This window comes from Danio aesculapii, chromosome 21 (assembly GCF_903798145.1).
Source record: "Danio aesculapii chromosome 21, fDanAes4.1, whole genome shotgun sequence".
Lineage (NCBI taxonomy): Eukaryota > Metazoa > Chordata > Actinopteri > Cypriniformes > Danionidae > Danio > Danio aesculapii.
In genome coordinates, this window is record NC_079455.1 from 30,111,483 (window position 1) to 30,129,439 (window position 17,957).

At 38.6% G+C, this 17,957-nt stretch overlaps 1 protein-coding gene across 1 annotated transcript in view; it reads left to right on the forward strand.

Moving 5' to 3' along the window:
* sfswap (splicing factor SWAP) overlaps positions 1-17,957 on the forward strand; it is a 152,282-nt gene that overhangs the window by 124,017 nt on the left and 10,308 nt on the right. Inside the window, exons 14-17 of the mRNA XM_056445735.1 lie at positions 1,374-1,690; positions 9,676-9,822; positions 15,263-15,424; positions 16,164-16,236. Of these exons, the coding sequence (XP_056301710.1) occupies positions 1,374-1,690; positions 9,676-9,822; positions 15,263-15,424; positions 16,164-16,236 (699 nt within the window). The remainder of the gene's footprint in view (positions 1-1,373; positions 1,691-9,675; positions 9,823-15,262; positions 15,425-16,163; positions 16,237-17,957) is intronic.

Here is a 17,957-nt window from a genome sequence, read left to right on the forward strand (position 1 = left end):
GAGCTGCAGTCTGAGCGCCAGAGGCTATATAAACACAAGCATATTGACAACACACAAAAAAATAACAGTCTAACAACCATATAATTTTTTATGTGATCCCAACTTTGAGAACCAGTGCATTAGCCAATTCAGAGCTGAATAATCACATAAATTTGCATTGAAGATAGCACCAAAGTATTGGTAATAGTAGCCAAAATATTATAGACACTTCTCCTTTGAATTAGACCAGTCCTGTGTCAATGCTTGGGTAAATTTCCTTCAGATATTGTCTAAATATACACATGCCTGATTATGCTGGCTAAAACACGCTCGATATTTTGGAGGGCACTTTGTTCCTATCTTTTAAAAACAGATGGGAGAGACTGGACACTTGTGCTACACTCTGCTCTGGGGATTATCTTCCCAAATGTCAACCCAAAGCCCCTAAAATCAAACCTAACCCTGCGTGCCATTGTGTATCTCCAGCTAGAAAGTTATCAAATTGAATGCAGTTGCTGATCTACAGCACCTTATCCAACACCCTCTCCCCTTAGCAGTGCTATCTGTTACATATGAGACATTCTGAGATAGTGAAGAACACTATTTCCAGATTAATTGGGACATGTTTAAAAATACTTCAGGATAATATTGCGTCCTGGTTCAGTTTAAGCTCTCCAGAGGTGTTTTTATAACCGGTAGGCCTTAGATCTTGAGCCTAGCTTTATTGAGCACAGCGCACGCTCTTGTCTATCGTCTTTTCTACTCCGTGATAAAATAGACTTTTTATTTCCTCATGTGTGATGAACCGAGACCCGCAGATGTGGTTTCGATGGCATGAGCTGCAACATTGATTGATGAAATTCCATTTCTGATGTGAATCCAGCAGCAGAGGGGATCTCATTTAACCAGACAGACACATATTGAAGTGATTACGACAGAAGAGAATGGCCAATTATGTTTCTGCCAGACCCATATTATACTTCGAAACAACCAGTATTTTTAATTAGCGCTATTTCTGGGGTGGAAGGAGTAAAGAGAAGCTATTAGGACTAAGGAGGGAAAAAGACTCAGGCACGGCTCTAGGGAGTCATCCACATACAGAGTAACACTGCTTTCTTTTACGTACAGACATACATTGATGGCAAAAACCTTTCTAAATTGGTTATGGTCCCAGACAGCGCTCAAAGCCAGTTGAGGTTCTATTGATTGGGGCAGATGCGCAAATTTTGAAAGCCACTGGGACCACCTTTCATCTCATGCGTTGTAATATTGTCCAGAGAAAGCAGGCTGATTGGATTTTGCTCATTAAAATGCTGGTTTCTTTCATGTGTCCGTCTCGGTTGCGCGTCAGGTCTCATGTGTCTAATCCCTCTTCTTTTGTTGTGTCTCTCCAGCCATTGGTGTCCATCCTGCCTATAAGCTGTCTTCAACACACGTCTCGTATACCAGGCTTTGACTACCAGCCCCTGGAAAATGCACTAACTAAGAGCTCAAACAACGCTGCTTCCCATGTGATCACCTCTACCTCCTCATCTTCCTCTCGTGGGCCTGAAAGGGACAGAGACAGGGATAGAGATCGAGATAGAGACCGGGATAAACGGAAGAAAAAACACAAGAGAAGGTCCCGGACCAGGTCTCGATCACGTTCCCGATCCAAGTCCAAAACCAAGCACGCTTTGCCCAGTGCCTACCGCACCTTCAGGAGATCCAGGTACTGGCTCGGGGGTTGTAACAAGTTTCCAGAAAAGATTTTAACTGTTAAAAAAAAGCTTGTTAATTGCTAATTCCCCATGCCGAGGGCTACTTTTACTGAAATTTGCGTTTTTAAACTGCCTTTCCTGTTTTTTTACTCAATCCAAGAATATGTTAATCTAAGTGGCCTTTTAAGTTAAATGTAAAATGTGGTTTCAGGGCATAAAAGTTGGAATTAGTCGGTGCTGACTTCACTTCTTAAACATAGAATTACCTTAATGTGAGGAAAAAATGTTTGCACCCGTAGGGATTATCATGAAATTTCCATATATTGGCCATAAAACGTGACCTGATCTTCAAGTTTTTAGTTATCAGTGGAAAATATGAGTAGCCTTAGATTTAAAGGCATAATTGATCCACAAATGTATTTTCCATCATCATTTACTCCAAAAATTAAACATAATAAAATGTATTTTTGATAACCAAACTGTGAACTGTGCCTATAAATTAGTGTTAAAGAAGTTAACCTTGAATGAAAAAGCAAAGGTAAATCCACAGGTTCACATACCTTTTTCTGTTTAAAGGAAGAATGCAAACCGTAAAGAGGGAATGCAGTACCCCACCTTTAAACTTTTGTTCCTCCCTCTCCTGCCCCTCATTTTTAAACTCGTCCTCTTTATTGGAAATCAAGTCTGATTTGTCATTATCTGCTGCTGAAGTTGCAGTAATTACAGTCCTCTCATCACGCTCATCCTGACACGCCATAATATAATTTCTGGAGATTAAATCAATTCAGCCCCAGGATTTAAATCACTTAGTGTTTAAAAGTCTTCTTTCTTTTTTTTTCCACTCTCCATCTCCCCATCTTTTTTTCCGCTGTTATTTTCCATGCAAACTTGTCGAACAAGGGCAAAAAGTGAGGCTGTATCTCAGATGAACCTGCTAGGTGAAATATCGGAAGAAGTAAAACCACTTCTTCCAGATAAGAAATGGCCTCTCTCTCTGTATATTTGTGGAATAAATCTTGTGTCGGTGCAAGAGAGAGAGAGATTGAGATGAGTTTTGGGCTGAAGCTCGTCTTAGACTACTAATCTAGTTTGGCTGAGCCCCTGTGGGCTCTGTAGATATCGCCTTGGCTTTAGCCATGTTCTCCAGCTAAGAGCTGTATGAGAAATCTTCCTATCCCTGGCGGTTTTCTTATTCCTCTGTTATTGAACTGCAGTTCATCCGCTTACTTCGTAGGCTCCGCACCACTGCGCAGACTGCAGCGTCTGCATTAAGATGACAATCCCATCTTCTCTGTCTAATCCTGATCGTCCCACATTGGAGTTAATTTCTCATCGGGAACGGCCCCATCAGTGTTGCCCTTTTCTACTAGTCCTCAGATGACCCGAGATAATGAGAGCATCTGCAGTGGCTCTACACCTTCCTCTGTCATCTCTCTCCACAATTGTGTCATTAGCAAGCTTAGACACGTACGTTTCTCAAGACAGACACGTGATCTTGTGCCGTTGACCTTGTTCCCTGATTGCTGTGGAGCAGTGGAGGGCCTTCAGACCACGTGTGTTTGCTTTACAGCAGGTATGCTTGCTTTCAGAATGAGTCCTGGTCAAGTGTGTCTGAGCATCGCTACTTCAGCACAGGAAATGAGTTCAGCTGTCACCTTTTGTTCTCTTCCCTGGTAATTGCCGCTCTTTGTGAGCTGATTCCAAACTTGAGGGGAATTTAATAAACTATTTGTGTCATGCAGGCTTGAGAGAGTTGAGGCAGAGAACTGTAGTGCATGTCAAGTTTTCAAACATTGGAAGCAGGTTTTTAGAGTAAGTGGTTTTAGATCTAGAGCAGATTTTTCTAATGCCCTGTGAATATTACATTTCTTCTGTCAGTGCAGTCAGAATGACATGAATAGGTACTGTTTATTCTAGTGCGTAGTGTGGTCATGATATTGGAGTTTGGTACTGAAACTTTAAAAACGTCTATTTTCCACTAACATTTAAGCCACGAAGATCAGCTGGTCTGACTATGAGCTGACATACAGTACGAGTGTTTCGCTGATGAATCGACTGATCTTCATGACTTTAAAACACTCCAGTGTCCCTTTATCTGTGTTTTTACGCTCAATAAACAGCTGTGAAGTTCGGTGAACTGATAACCTTCACGACCAATTACAGTCATTTCTGTTGGGCATGTGAACACGATGAAATCAGTGGTTTAAGAATGCGCTCAACAGCACTCAGATATTAGCGAGAAATTGATGTTTTTTAGTGCATTTTTTAAACTTAAAAAGTTTATGTTCTATTAGGGTTACTCCTGGCATCCACACTGCTCCAGCATTTTCGATCCAAGAAAACACGTAAAGTTGTTTTGAAAATGCTAAAGACCCCATTTCAGTCTGGAAACACTGGTGTTCCATGCAGAAAAGAAACCAAAATAGTGATATAAGGAACATGATATATGTTATTTTTATTTTAATATTAACTTAACATACACAAAAAATGTTGAGGCGTCATGTAGCTACATATTAATATGACCGTCATCTTCACTGTATGCATATTTATAACAAAATGGAGCCTATAACATAGCTGCCTCCTTTCATTTGCATTGAAAAATATGAAACATACCCTCTCTTTTGCTGAATATCAGTTTTAATAATCAATAATGGCCATTATCAAAAGTATAACGTACAATCCATTTATACATTATAGGCAAGCAATCAGTCAAATAAGCAGAATCAGTGGACGCGGTTACATAAATGAATATATTAACTTACCTTTACACTCAGCCAGAACAGATTACCTGAGAGCAAGAAATAGATTCAAAAGACCAAAGAGTCGTTAGATAGAGACAAGATGAACTAAATATCTCGTTTAACGACTATAGTGAGATAAGATCTTTGGTGAACTGTTCAAAATGCTCTGCTCTCCTGTGCTCAAACACCCGCTGACTACTTGGGCTCAAACATGCGCATACGCTGCAATGCATGCCAGAGTGTGAGTGTGGTCAGGTGTGGTATCAGCGGTATAGTGTGGACGGAGATCTTTTCAAAAACACTAGGTGAAACGCCAGTGTGGACGTGGATAGTTTATTCTAAAATGCCGTTTTAAAACTAAAATGTATTAGTATAAAAATGGCCTTTTGGATTGGAGGGTTGGAGCTGAAATCTGCAGGAAGGTTGATCTTTAGGAACAGGATTGGGCACCCCTGTTATAGACGAACTAAGTCATATTTAAGTTTTGTTTTTGTTTTGTTTTTTTGTTTAGTTTTTTCTTAGAGATACATGCGATTACGTTTGAGCCACTGAAGACACACTGAATATTTTGACTTAGTTTTTTTTTTATCTGGACTTTAAAGAGCCCATATTATACATGAAATAGGATCATATTTATGTTTTAAGGGTCTCCAACAACAGTCTAATATGCATGCAAGGTCAAAAAACACTTTTATGGTCTTATAATCTGCATTTATTTTTACCTAATTATCCCAGCGACTCCCATATGAATCGTTCAGCAAATCATTTGTTCCCAAACCCCTCCTGAGCGCGAAGCTAATCTGCGCTGATTGGACCGATGACAGCCTGCTGCGATTGGTCGAAACTGACAGCCTTCAGCGCGAGACAGAGTGAAATGCCCAGCAGCTAATCAACAATATAAAAGTAGTCACAGTGCATACACGCTTCATAGTGTAAGGTGTGGGTTTTGGCTGCCAGTGGGTGAATGTAAATGGACTTAAAAAACTATTTTATTGAGCAAAAACTCCAAGAACTGGCGAGGAGCCCTTCATCTGCTTTTCACACACACACACACACACACACACACGCACACACGCACACACGCACACACGCACACACACACACACACACACACACACACACACACAGCGCGCGCAAACACCTCCTTCTCCTTAGAAGACACAACACCAATAGAGAGGGAGACGTCCGCGACACCTCCCTCACCACCCGCGTCCTCGGTTATATCTGCGACACCCCCGGGTTCTCACGTTGCTAACGGGTCACTTTTGTTTTCACTTTCGGGTTGAGGGCGGCGTGATCCTTAACCTAGAGCGGCAGTTCAGCTTGCTGAACCGGCCTTGCGCAACACACACACACACACGCACACACACACACACACCCACACACACACTCACCGTTCGCCTAGACTAGAGCGCCAGTTCAGCTTGCTGGGAACAATTTAGACACCTCCCTTAAATCTGAGCTGAAATATTTTGAAACTTGACCGTTGCATGTGTGTAGGAATAGCTGACGATCCGTAAACAAAGCGGCACGCGTTGCGTTTTCAACGTGGCTTTACACGCGATATGAGAAAAAAAGAGTTAACCTGATACAGCACATACGGTTACAAGTAACAAAACACAACTAAATACAGAATTTGCAAGCTAGAGTAAACGAGGCAATAATTTTAATCGCACGTACTTACATTTGTGAAATGGGGGTAGAAACTGATCCATGATGCACTGATCCATGTTCTGACAGTCTTTACTGATCCTTCCTTTAACAAACCGATGAAGTCTTCTTTTTAAGCATGTAGTTTCCAGAAGCACTCTTGGCTATAATGCTGAGCTTTCATCTTTGGGTAGGCTGTCGATAGTATCCATCTGCACAGCGTGACTTCATTCGACCGGTGTCTGTGTGTGTCTCTGTGTGTGTTTGTGTGTGTTGGGCTTTTTTTCTGTGTTAGTGGGCGGGGCCGCAGGTTTCAAATGTCCCGGGTTTGCGAGCGCAACTACTTGTGTTTCGTAGCCGCGTCATCACGAAACACCTAATGACTCGTTATCAAGACGACTCGTTTGAAGCACTATGAGTTGACTCCTTTATAGATGAATCAATAGTTTTAAACACTGTACACTTACAGATTTAAGCCTTAGCTGGACATTTCACTTCACTTAGAGCTGTGTGACACACTACATGGAAGAGCATTTTCAAAAACCCATAATATGGGCTCTTTAAACATCTCATTGCTATCTAGCTCTTGGTTTTCATCTAAAATGTGTGTTCGAAAGATGAATGTAGGCCTTAGGAATTAAAACCTGAGGATGAGTAATTACGAACAGAGTTGTCATTTTTGGGTGAACTCATTTTTCTATGCATTTGTGGAATGCTAGATAATGGGCACTTAATGGCAGCAAAATATTGTTTCTAGTAAAATTAAATTACAGCAAAGTGTTTTATAACATTTTATCTTTATTATAATGACCTCATAAATGACTGTGCCTCATTTTACTGTATTTAGTGAAGTATATCCCTTTTATTTGATCAATAATTCTTGTACAACAAAGAAATGAAAATAACCAGTCATTTGGACTGCTTAATGTAGCATTAATATGTGGTTTAAATCAAACCTGATCATGTTGGGTCTGTTTTTTCTCATAGTTTTCATTAATAAAAATCCCATATCTCTGTGAGTGGCTCTATGGACTTTGAATTGATGACACTAGGTCCAGAAGTAATTATAAAGCGCCGTTTTTCTGACATCAAAGATGGCCAGTGTTGTGCCTCAGATTTTTGCTACTGCTAATAATAATGGTGTCAGTATTTAAGCTTCTCATTCGTTTTGATTTGCTGACACCTGACATCTCTCGTTTCTAGTTAGAGCGTCAACACCAGCTCAAATTTATCTTTAATGAGTGTATCTGTCCAGTGTAGCAGAAAATGAGACTCAAACTGGACACAATTATAATAAATGGATGCAAATGTATTATGGTAGGAAAAAAATACTTTCCTCTTCTTCAAATCATATCTCTGACACCTCTGCAGTTGAGTATTAATGATTAGATCTAATGTCTGTTTTTCTTTATTCTTCCTGTCTCTATAAATATATGTGGGGGGTTTTTTCTCTCTCTCTTTGCCTGTTGCTGACCCTCTCATTTTCATCATTGCTTTTCTACTTTTGAGTACAATTTAAAGCTGTGCATATCTGATAATAAGAGCTTATGCATTTTATTACTGGAATGTTATTGACAACATTCAATAGCATTTTCCTGAGTTCAGTGATGCTTATTTCGCAGGATTTTTATTGAGAGTCAAAAGAAAGAAAGCTTGGCGATATGGCAGAAAATAAAATGTCAGTATTTCATGACCTGACATTTTACAGCATGATTTTCATTATCAGTATTTTGAGTGAAAACAGGATGGCTTTTTTAATTGGACAGCAATCGAGGAAAAGCTTTGATATGTGTATGTTGACTTCTGTAATTTAAAAAAAGGAGATGATTATTTATGAATTGACAGCCAGTTTGCTAATCTTTAATATCCAATGTTTATCCGTAAACATTCATTCTAAAGTAAGAAATGTCTGGAATTTACAAATATAAAGCTTGTCACAACGATTAATTCATTTAGATTTAATGCTACATATATTTAAATCTATAAAGCTGTGATTTTTTATTTATTTATTTATTTATTTATTTATTTTTAATTATTATTATTTATTTTATTTATTTTTTTTATTCAGATTTTTTTGTTTTAGTTTTTGTTGTTTAAGAAGAAGTCATTAAAAAATATTGTTTTTAAATTGGCCGGTGAGTGGAGAAGGTTCATTTTTTAACCCTATTTTGCTGATATATTTATTTAGAACCACAATTTGTAGATTTAAAACAAAAAATAAAATAAAACCATTCTTACACCATACACCATTCTTATTAAAATTACCCACATTTTCTTCTGTTTTTAAATTGGGCAGCTAAATGCACAGCTAGTGTCTTTCAGCCAACGGTAAACTTCTGTTGAAAGATTAATGTGACGATTTTAAATTTTATTAGGTTCCTTTTACAGCATTGACATTTTAATGTAGTTAACATATAATCAGTTAATTTTAACTTAAGCATTCATTTATTTGTTCAAGCATAAAACAAAATGATAGATTGTGTAAACTCTAGTGCCATCAGGGGCAACAGGCTAACGCTGAAACTCCACTGAAAATACTGGGCTAAAATAAATGTTCATATTTTAAAGAGATGGCAGGGAAAATGGAATTCAACGCAGTGCCTCTTGTCTGTTCTGAGACCCACTTTATATCGTATATCAATCAGACAGTGAAGATCACTGATTTTTAAAGAAAACAGATCTGAAACATGGTGATTTTGTAATGGAGAGACCAGCCATTGGGATAACTGTCTGAAAATTAAAGGTCTGTGTGCATATACCCCATTGGCATAAAGATAGATAGATGGATGGATGGGTGGATGGATGGATGGATGGATGGATAGATAAATAGATATACAGATAGATATACAGGCAGATATATGGATGGATTGATGTGTGTGTCAAGTGTAGCACCACAGTAACCTGCAGTACTTACTGTCAGTGTAGTCTGCTATAAATGTGGTAATTGCTGCTACCTTTACAGAAATAACTGCCCTCACTCTTGACATTTGTGACCATTTATGCCATTTGAGATCCACTCAGGTCACAGGTGGCTTCCACTGGTGAACAATCCTGACTGAATTTCCTTAAATTTTTGAGGGTCACAGCTTTTCTCAGTTTCTTCAATTCAGTGTTTGATCGGAAGGCTTCTATGTACATTCAAGATTATCTGATTGTCCTGTATTAATATTTACTGGTAGAATTATTTGCTATGTTAGTAATTAGTTGGACTTCATGTATGAATTCCCAAAAATAATTGCTTGCTACAAAATATTTTGATGATATCCTATTAATTTGCTCTTAAAACTTAACATATCTAAAAAATGTTTAAGTAAGCTTGTTTTTAGAAAGATAAAAGCTTTTTTCTTTAATATAACATAACTGCTATGTTCCTTTTAATAAGAATTGATTATCACTTTGTTGCAAATTGTAGGACCTTCTTAGTTGTTTTTAGAACTTTTTCCATCTCTCAGCAAGCTTTTCAGGAGTTAATGGAGAGTAGAGGACCATCATCAGCTTTATTGATGAGTTCAACCTGTGGGTTGATTTCATGGGCAGAAGTCAGATGGAAGCTGACCATGTTTTTTTGTCTTCTCATTTCGTCTTTCCAATCTGTTCCATCTCAGGTCTCAGTCCCGGTCCCCCAGTCGCAGAGACCGGCGGGCTCGTTCTCCAGACAGAAAGCGTGACGAGAGGGAGAAAGAAAGCTATGGTCCCAGCAACTATCGTCTTGGCAGCAACCCAACACTGGGCAGGCAGCGCTCAAGATCAAGGTAGGTCTGCTTTTTAGGACACATTAGGGCTCAGTAGGACAGTTTGTTTGAACTGCAATGATCTGCCACAAATACTAAAAGATAATTCTACTGTAAATAATTTTATGTTAAATAATATAATTTAAAATGTCTAATTTATTAACATTAATGCATTAATTAACAAAAATTATTTGCAACATCTCATTGCAACATTTACTAACCTTTATTAATTTTAATCATTGTTCGCTGTTCATTAATGTTAAATAAATGCAGTAAAAGGCATGTTTATAATTTTTTAATTAGTTGATGTAGTTTATTTAAAGCAATGAAACCTTATTTTAAAGTGTTAAAACCTCTTTTTTAGGATACAATAAACTGGGCCAAAAAAACTACTTGACACTTTTCCAGGGTTTATTATATTTAACTAAATCTGAAACCATTTTTTGGTAACCAAATGTTGAAGGAATAGTTCACCCAAAAATGAAAATCATTATTTGCTCACTCTTCACTTATTTAAAACCTATCTGAGTTTCTTTCTTCTGTCGAACACAAAAGAAGAATTTTTGAAACATGCTGATTCCTGGGACCCATTGACATCCATAGTAATTGTTTTTCCTACTACCTAGGTCAATGGGTCCCATCAACCAGCATTCTTCAAAATATCTTTTTTTGTGTTGAACAGAAGCAACTCATAGCATATTAGTACCACATGAAGGATAAAAAAATTATGATTTATTTTCTTATTTTATCTTCTTAAGAGCGATTAAATTTTTTTATTTAGCTGTGCATCACAGAAATAAATCCATCCTTTCATGATATTCCTGTTTTGCTGTATTTTTAATCAAATAAATTCAGCAAAATCAAACACATGTAGTCTATTTTCATTGGCACGCTGCTGAGATTTCAAAATGTAATGACAGCAGGAAGAACATGTGTTTGTATTAACAGCAGCTGTGATAAGGCCTCATTTTAAACCCTCCTGCCATATATCCTCACAGAGAGCAGTTTGGCTGATTGTCAGCATGCATGTCGCCTTTCACAGTAGGCAAAAAAGTGCTTTCCTGGTGTTTCCCCAGAGTCTGCACCAAGCATGATCTTTTAATTCACGGTAATCCTTCTTTTGAAGATGCCACTCCATGACACTGCTATCATCACCCTTCCCTCTCCCGTTTCCTCTGCCGTACCATTATTTTCTTGCAGACACCTATAAGGTGCTAAAGCGCCACCGAAAGAGATGGTCATGGTGACTTCTCAGATCTCACCTAGCTTTTATGTCACTGCTCTTTATCTGGGCAGCCCACTCTCTGCAATACTCACACAGCTTAACCGAGACATTTCTCCATATTCTGGAGGATGCTGAAAGTAAGGACAAGCTTTTTACACAACTCCTTCAAAGGAAAGAAAAAGCTCAGCATCTTTCATTACACCCTTGACCCTTTCTAGCTGTTGAGTTGAAAAAAAACTGAGAGCTAGACATAGTTTAGATCACTTTCAGGGCTTTAGCAAAGTTTTGTTTGTGATGATAGAAGCATCTCAGATGTAGAACCAGACTTGCATGCAAGATTAAATGTCTGAGAGCCCGTCTTGGACCCACAGCAGCTGTTGTCTTAGAAATATAGCAGTCTAGTTCCAGATCTAAAAGTTTTTTTTCTCCATAGGAACATACATTTCTAGGAAACACAAACACATAAACCTTTCAACTATAAATTTACATTTTAACTGTAAAACTTAATTCCTAGTTCCAGCCTGATTCGTTAGTCAAGAAGATAATGATAATGACAATAATCATGTATATTTGTATTTAGAATATGTAAGATAAAGTTCCTGATGATAAGTTTGTTGACTTTCATCTCATAACAAGGCCAGATATTATGGTCTGGCTTGATTAGATGGTCAGCAAACAATCAGTTCTTGTAATCATTGTGTTGGATGCAGGAGAAATGGGCAGGAATAAATTTTAGAGTGTCTTTGAGAAGTGCCAAATTGTTATTGCAAGGCCATAACACAGAGTATCTCTGAAATGGCTAGGTGTGTGGGTAGCTCCTGGTCAGCAGTGGTAAGAATTTTAATGACGGTTACAAGAGGAATGTCTCACAGTATACAGTGGATCCCACCCTGCGGCATATGGAGCTACACAATAGTAGACCAATCAGAGTGCCTGATCACGACTCGTCTACTATCTAAAATGTCTAAAACTGTGGACTCTTTGAGCAGAGTAATAACACAATGGATTGAAGAATGCAATAATAGAATAACGTGTTGCGATAACCTCGTAATGTCTCAAATTCCAAACCAGTTGAGCGTTTGATTGATGCTCTAGACCAGGGGTTTTAATCTCAGTCCTGGATGTCCGGTGTCCTGCAGATTTTAGCTCCAACCCCATCAGAGACACCTGGGATAGCTAATTAGGCTCTTAAGCTGCGGTCACACTGCACTTTTCTCCCCATAGACTTCCATTCATACAGTGTTGCACTTCACTATGTTGGAAATTTCAAGCTTGGTGAACTCTGCGAAATCGCATCATGTGATTGCGTGAGACCAATCGAAGGTCAAAACATGACCTCTCTGGACAGGAATTTAAAACATGGACCAATCGCTTGCTTTTTTTAATGCCTAATCAGCTTGTTTAATCCCGCCCCTTTTCGCAGCATCGTACAACAGAATTGTGCACGCACAAACTCTAGTGTAACTGCAGCATTACTAGGCTTTCTACAAACATCCTTGTAGTTGTGTTGAGGCAAGTTGGAGCTAAAATCTGCAGGACACCAGACCTCCAGGACTGAGTGTAAGAACCACTGGTCTAGACCAATACACCTTGCAACCTACAGAACTTGTAAGATCTTGAGTTGGCTTCACATCACAACCTCCAGCATGAGGTCTCTTTGAACAAGATAATACACCCTGCCACAATGAACTGAAGAACATGATGAGTTAATGGTGTTGCACCATCTTGCTAATTTCAGTTGAGCATCTGTTGGATGTGCTGGACCAATAAAATCCAAGGTGGTTCTACCTTACAGCCTACAGAACTTGAAAGAGAACAGAACTTGCTGTAAATGCCAGATACCACAGCACACCTTTAGCAGTCTTGTAGAACCTTTGCAAGTATATCAAAGATCAACAATGTATTAAGCCACAGTAGAGTTTAAATTCTCTGCCTGAGCCCAAGTCCACACTTGACCCGACCCATGGGCTGTGTCATTTGCCAATGCGTGTCATGCGCAGCAACGATCTAGCTCCTGCAACAGCTTCTCTGCTGGCACACATTGCATGCACAAGCAGAGTTGAAGCAGCACAGCGCGTACACAGCATGTATGTAGAGCAGAAACAGTGCATAAAAATCAGTCGATCTTATTGATGCATTTATTGGGTAAAATTGCAAATTTTTAATCATTCGATGTGTTTTGGTCATTATCAATGCACTGTCACTTTATTTGTGCGTGATCCAGTACCAAATGCTCCTCACTGACGCGCTACTTCTGTGTGCAGTATGAAACCTCTAATATTTATCTGTTAACATTGACGCCGAAAAAAACACCCGCTGCTCACATGTGTGGTTTGAAAAAGATGTTAAAACAGGGACTTCCAAGATGAACAGACACGTCGAGAAGCAGAATTGCCATGGCAGAAAAAAGGATAGTAGTCAGCCTTCAATGTCCTTTTTTGTTATGATCCATTCTGAATAAACAAACAATGCAGTTTACATGCTTTATCCTGGTTACATTATTCATTAAGATAAATCTAAACTGATTTATGTAGTCCCAGCAACTCAGAATTATAGTTGAGAACGTCTGTCATAATAGCCCATGTATTAAGAAATAGTTGGATTTAAATCTGGCTTGGGCTCATACAGTAATTACAGTTAATGTGTCGAACCGGGTCTTGTGCACGGGCTTATAGGGTCAGGTTTTATTTTTTGGGCCCGATCTAAGCTCTAAGCCACAGTTGCATTGCACTTTTCATTCCATTGACTTCCATTCATAATCATGCAAATATGCCAGATTAGAAATGCAAGCTTGTGCAGCAAGTTTCACATTTCGCTGCGCTCCACATTTTAAGCTTGGTGAACCTGGACCTGCAAATTCACACTATGGGACTACATGAGACCAATAGAAGATCAAAACAAGACTTCTCTGTTCAGAAATGTAAAATATTTAGCAATAAATCATTTCATCAATGTTGCTTGTTTTATCTCTCCAATTTTCTTAGCATCGTCCTACAGAATTTCACTTGCTCAAATTCTAGTATGAATGTGGCTTTAGTCTGGTGCTCATAACGTTATCAGCTCATCTGTGTAAAATGAATGGAGAGAAATACTGTTGAACTCCAAAATGCTATCCAATAAAGTAGCATGTGATCTTAATTTTGCTGTCAGATACAGTAGGTGAGAGGTTTAAGGGTGCGTGTCCACCGAAGCATTTTTTGCACAGCTAAAACCACCAGTCCTTTTTTAAAAAATATTCAGCTGTGATCACTTCTCCAACTGTCTGAGCATGAAAAAAACATGAGTGCTCGACACTTCACATAAAATTCACAACAAAAGGAAAAAAAACACTCAGCTTGGGAAAAAACCCTTTGGAGGACACGCACCGTTATTCGGTTTTCTGTGAACTTGGATCCATTTTCATGTATTGATTCAGTCATTTGTGTTACTATGTCTCTTTTGGAATTGTTAGCACGTCCGCAGTAGCACATTTTTAACCTCATTGTGTCTCCTAGGAGTACTTTGATCCACTCTCCAAACATGTCTTGTCATTTTGCTACAGTTAGCACAGGTAATTAGAGGTCACTATGCCCATTAGCAATATGGGTGCTCCTTTAAAACTATATATTTTTCCACTAAAGGACCTGTCCAGTATATTCAAATGAAATATTCATAAAAGACAGCCTCAGAGATAAAGGTCCCTGTGTGCTTTTTCTCAGGAGAGAAATCACGATGTATTTTGTGTATGTGCGAATGGCCGATTTCAGTCACTTGCTAATGCCGTGGTGGATTTAGGGGCCTTGGTGAAGAGACATGTGGATGTTTTAAGACTCCACACTTGTGCCACAGTGTCGCTACCTGTCACCGACTCGAACTTTAATACACTGTCCCTAGAGCTGCCAGAAATAAGACTTTTTTAGAACTATCATACAGAAGGAATGTATGGAATAGTTAATGAAAAGTGACTACTAAATACTTTGCATTATTTATTTGTTGTTCTAAACCTGCAAGACTTCTGTTTTTGTGAATCATGTCAATGACTTACTCATGACTTAAACAAAGAGGACGGGAAACTAATGTGTGACCATTTGAAACAATATTTTGACTATAAAACATTTTAATAGAATGTGTATTTTTTATATATTAGTGTCTCCTGGAAGAATTTTAGAATATTTATCAGTGACTAAATTGAATATTTATCAGTGACTAAATTGATATGTATCTATTCCTTAAAGAGTCCTTTTCTTTCTTTTTCAGATCACCTCATGAAAAAAAGAAGAGAAAGAGTTCCAAGTCATCTCATTTTAAGGGTTCCTCCTGTTCACCCTCAGCGTCTCCGAGCAGAGGCAGAACCATGAGCAGAGTCTCTGCAAGCCCCTCCCCTGCCACCAGCCCCACCTCCAGCTTGGGGAGATCCAGGTAAAGGGCATATCACTGTAGTCCTAATACTAAACAATCAATCAGCGTGAACCTCATGAGAGCTGCCCACCATCTGAAGCTCAGCCTGCTTCAGTCAGAATCATAGATTTCCAGCATATTTTTCACCCACTTTGTTGCAATATTAATTTGAGCTTTGCCAAGAGCATTGTGTGTGAGACACTGAAACGCCCTGCACTGTAGCTTTTTTTGATTTGAGTTATAATGGTTTTAGGTTTGATTTGACAACTTGACTAATTACCTGTCGGATGAAGCAAGAAGCCTTCAGATGCTCAACCATGATGACATTTCCATAAAACATCTCTGACAGCATAATATATATGAATCGTATACAGATAGATTTCTGTGTGAAAACCCCAGTTATAGGATACAAGGACTGACTTTTTCACTTCTCAAGTTTCATCAAAAAGTAGCTTTAAACTCCCTTGGCATTCAGTTTTCTGTTGTTGTTTTTTTTCGTGCTGCTTTTTTAACCTTCCACTATGTGTCTCGCTCCAAACTTTGTGTTATTTGTGCAGTTGTTGTGCCTCTTCCGGCGTTGGGTGAATATTTCATGACCTTCTTCTGGTCGCTCAGTTTTAGCCTGAGATGTCTGTGGTGGTTACGTCCTCACCACTCGTTATGAATACTGTATTACGGTGTTCTTCACAGCCCATGCCAATTGGCAGACCTCTGTTTGTCTGTCGCTGTCTCACTGTCTGTCTTGTTGTTTGTTAAACAGGGATGGCTCTCAGGAGAAAGAAAAGCAAGTGGCCTCCACTATTGTCTCTTCAGTACAAAGCAAAATAACTCAGGTATGTCATTATGAAATGTTTTCTTCAGTATAGCTTTTGTAAACTAGGGCTTTTAATTGAGTAAAATGTGTTTTTGAATCCATTAAAAATGGAATTACGATTTCACAATCAATATTTACAGCAAGATAACATCAAATGATGATTTTATTAGCAAATGCCAGGGATTCAATGAGTTTCTGGATATCATGGAATTTTAAAATGTCTATTCCAGACATTGAAAGTCAGGGAATTGTTTATTTTTATTTTTGTTCATCTCAGTTATGGAATATCTGGGACTTTTACTTATCGCTTTAAATTGTAGTTTGCATTTATTGTTTATATCATGCTGTTTTGGTGCCTATTGTTATGGTTTGGCTATTTTCAGCTCCATTTTATTCATTTTTACATTCATCAGCTGGCAGTCACCAGACTTTACCTGTTAAATAGGGCTAACATGCCAGGATAATATACATTTTGAAAGTTTGGTTTCATAATATGACCACTTCAAAAACTGGGTGATAAAAATAGATTATAGAAAAGCTTTATGTAAAGTAAAACTACTATTGATCTATGAAATATAAAAGGAGCACTTTACAGCCATGCAAACAGTAAGTACTGAGGTAAATTATCTATTGTTGTTCCCATAGTGGCTATTAATGTCATGCATAATGATATTCAAACTAATAACATATATAATATTGTTATTATTTTAACATGTATAGTGCATCTGGAAAGTATTCATAACGTTTCATTTTTTTCCCCACATTTTTTAATGTTACAGCCTTATTCCAAAATAGATTCAATTTATTTATTTCCTCCAAATTCTACACACAATACCCCATAATGACAATGTGGAAAAGATATATTGAAATTGCTGCAAATTTTTTAAAAATAAAAAACCCGAAAAATCACATGTACGCAAGTATTCACAGCCCTTGCTCAATACTTTGGCAATACTAGGCAATACTACTGCTCAAAACCTTTGGCAGCAATCACAGCCTCAAATCTTTTTGAATATGATGCCACAAGCTTGGCACACCTGTCTTTGGGAATTTTTGTCCATTCCTCTTTGCAATACTACTCGAGCTCTATCAGGTTGGATGGGAAGTGACGGCGTACAGCCATTTTCAGATCTCTCCAGAGATGTTCAATAGGATTTAGCTCTGGGCTCTAGCTATGCCACTCAAGAACATTCACCGAGTTGTTGTGAAGCCACTCCATTTATATTTTGGCGGTGTACTTTGGGTCATTGTCCTGCTGGAAGATGAACCGTTGCCCCAGTCTGAGGTCAAGAGCACTCTAAAGCAGGTTTTTATTCAGGATGTTTCTGTACATTGCTGCATTCATCTCTCCCTCTATCCTGACTAGTCTTCCAGTTCCTGCTGCTGAATAACATCCCTACAGCATGATGCTGCCACCACCATGCTTCACTGTAGGGATGGTATTAGCCTGGTGATGAGCGGTGCCTGGTTTTCTCCAAACGTAACGCCTGGCATTCATTCCAAAGAGTTCAATTTTAATCTCATCTGACCAGAGAATTTTGTTTCTTATGGTCTGAGAGTCCTCTTGTTGCCTTTTGGCAAATTCTAGGTGCAGAGTGGCTTCAGCCTGGCCACTCTACCATACAGACCTGATTGGTGGATTGCTGCACAGATGGAGGGCACTGTACTCATTGGAATATTCAGAGAAGCAGACATTTTTCTCTGACCTTCCCCAGCCTTGTGCCTTGAGACAATCCTGTC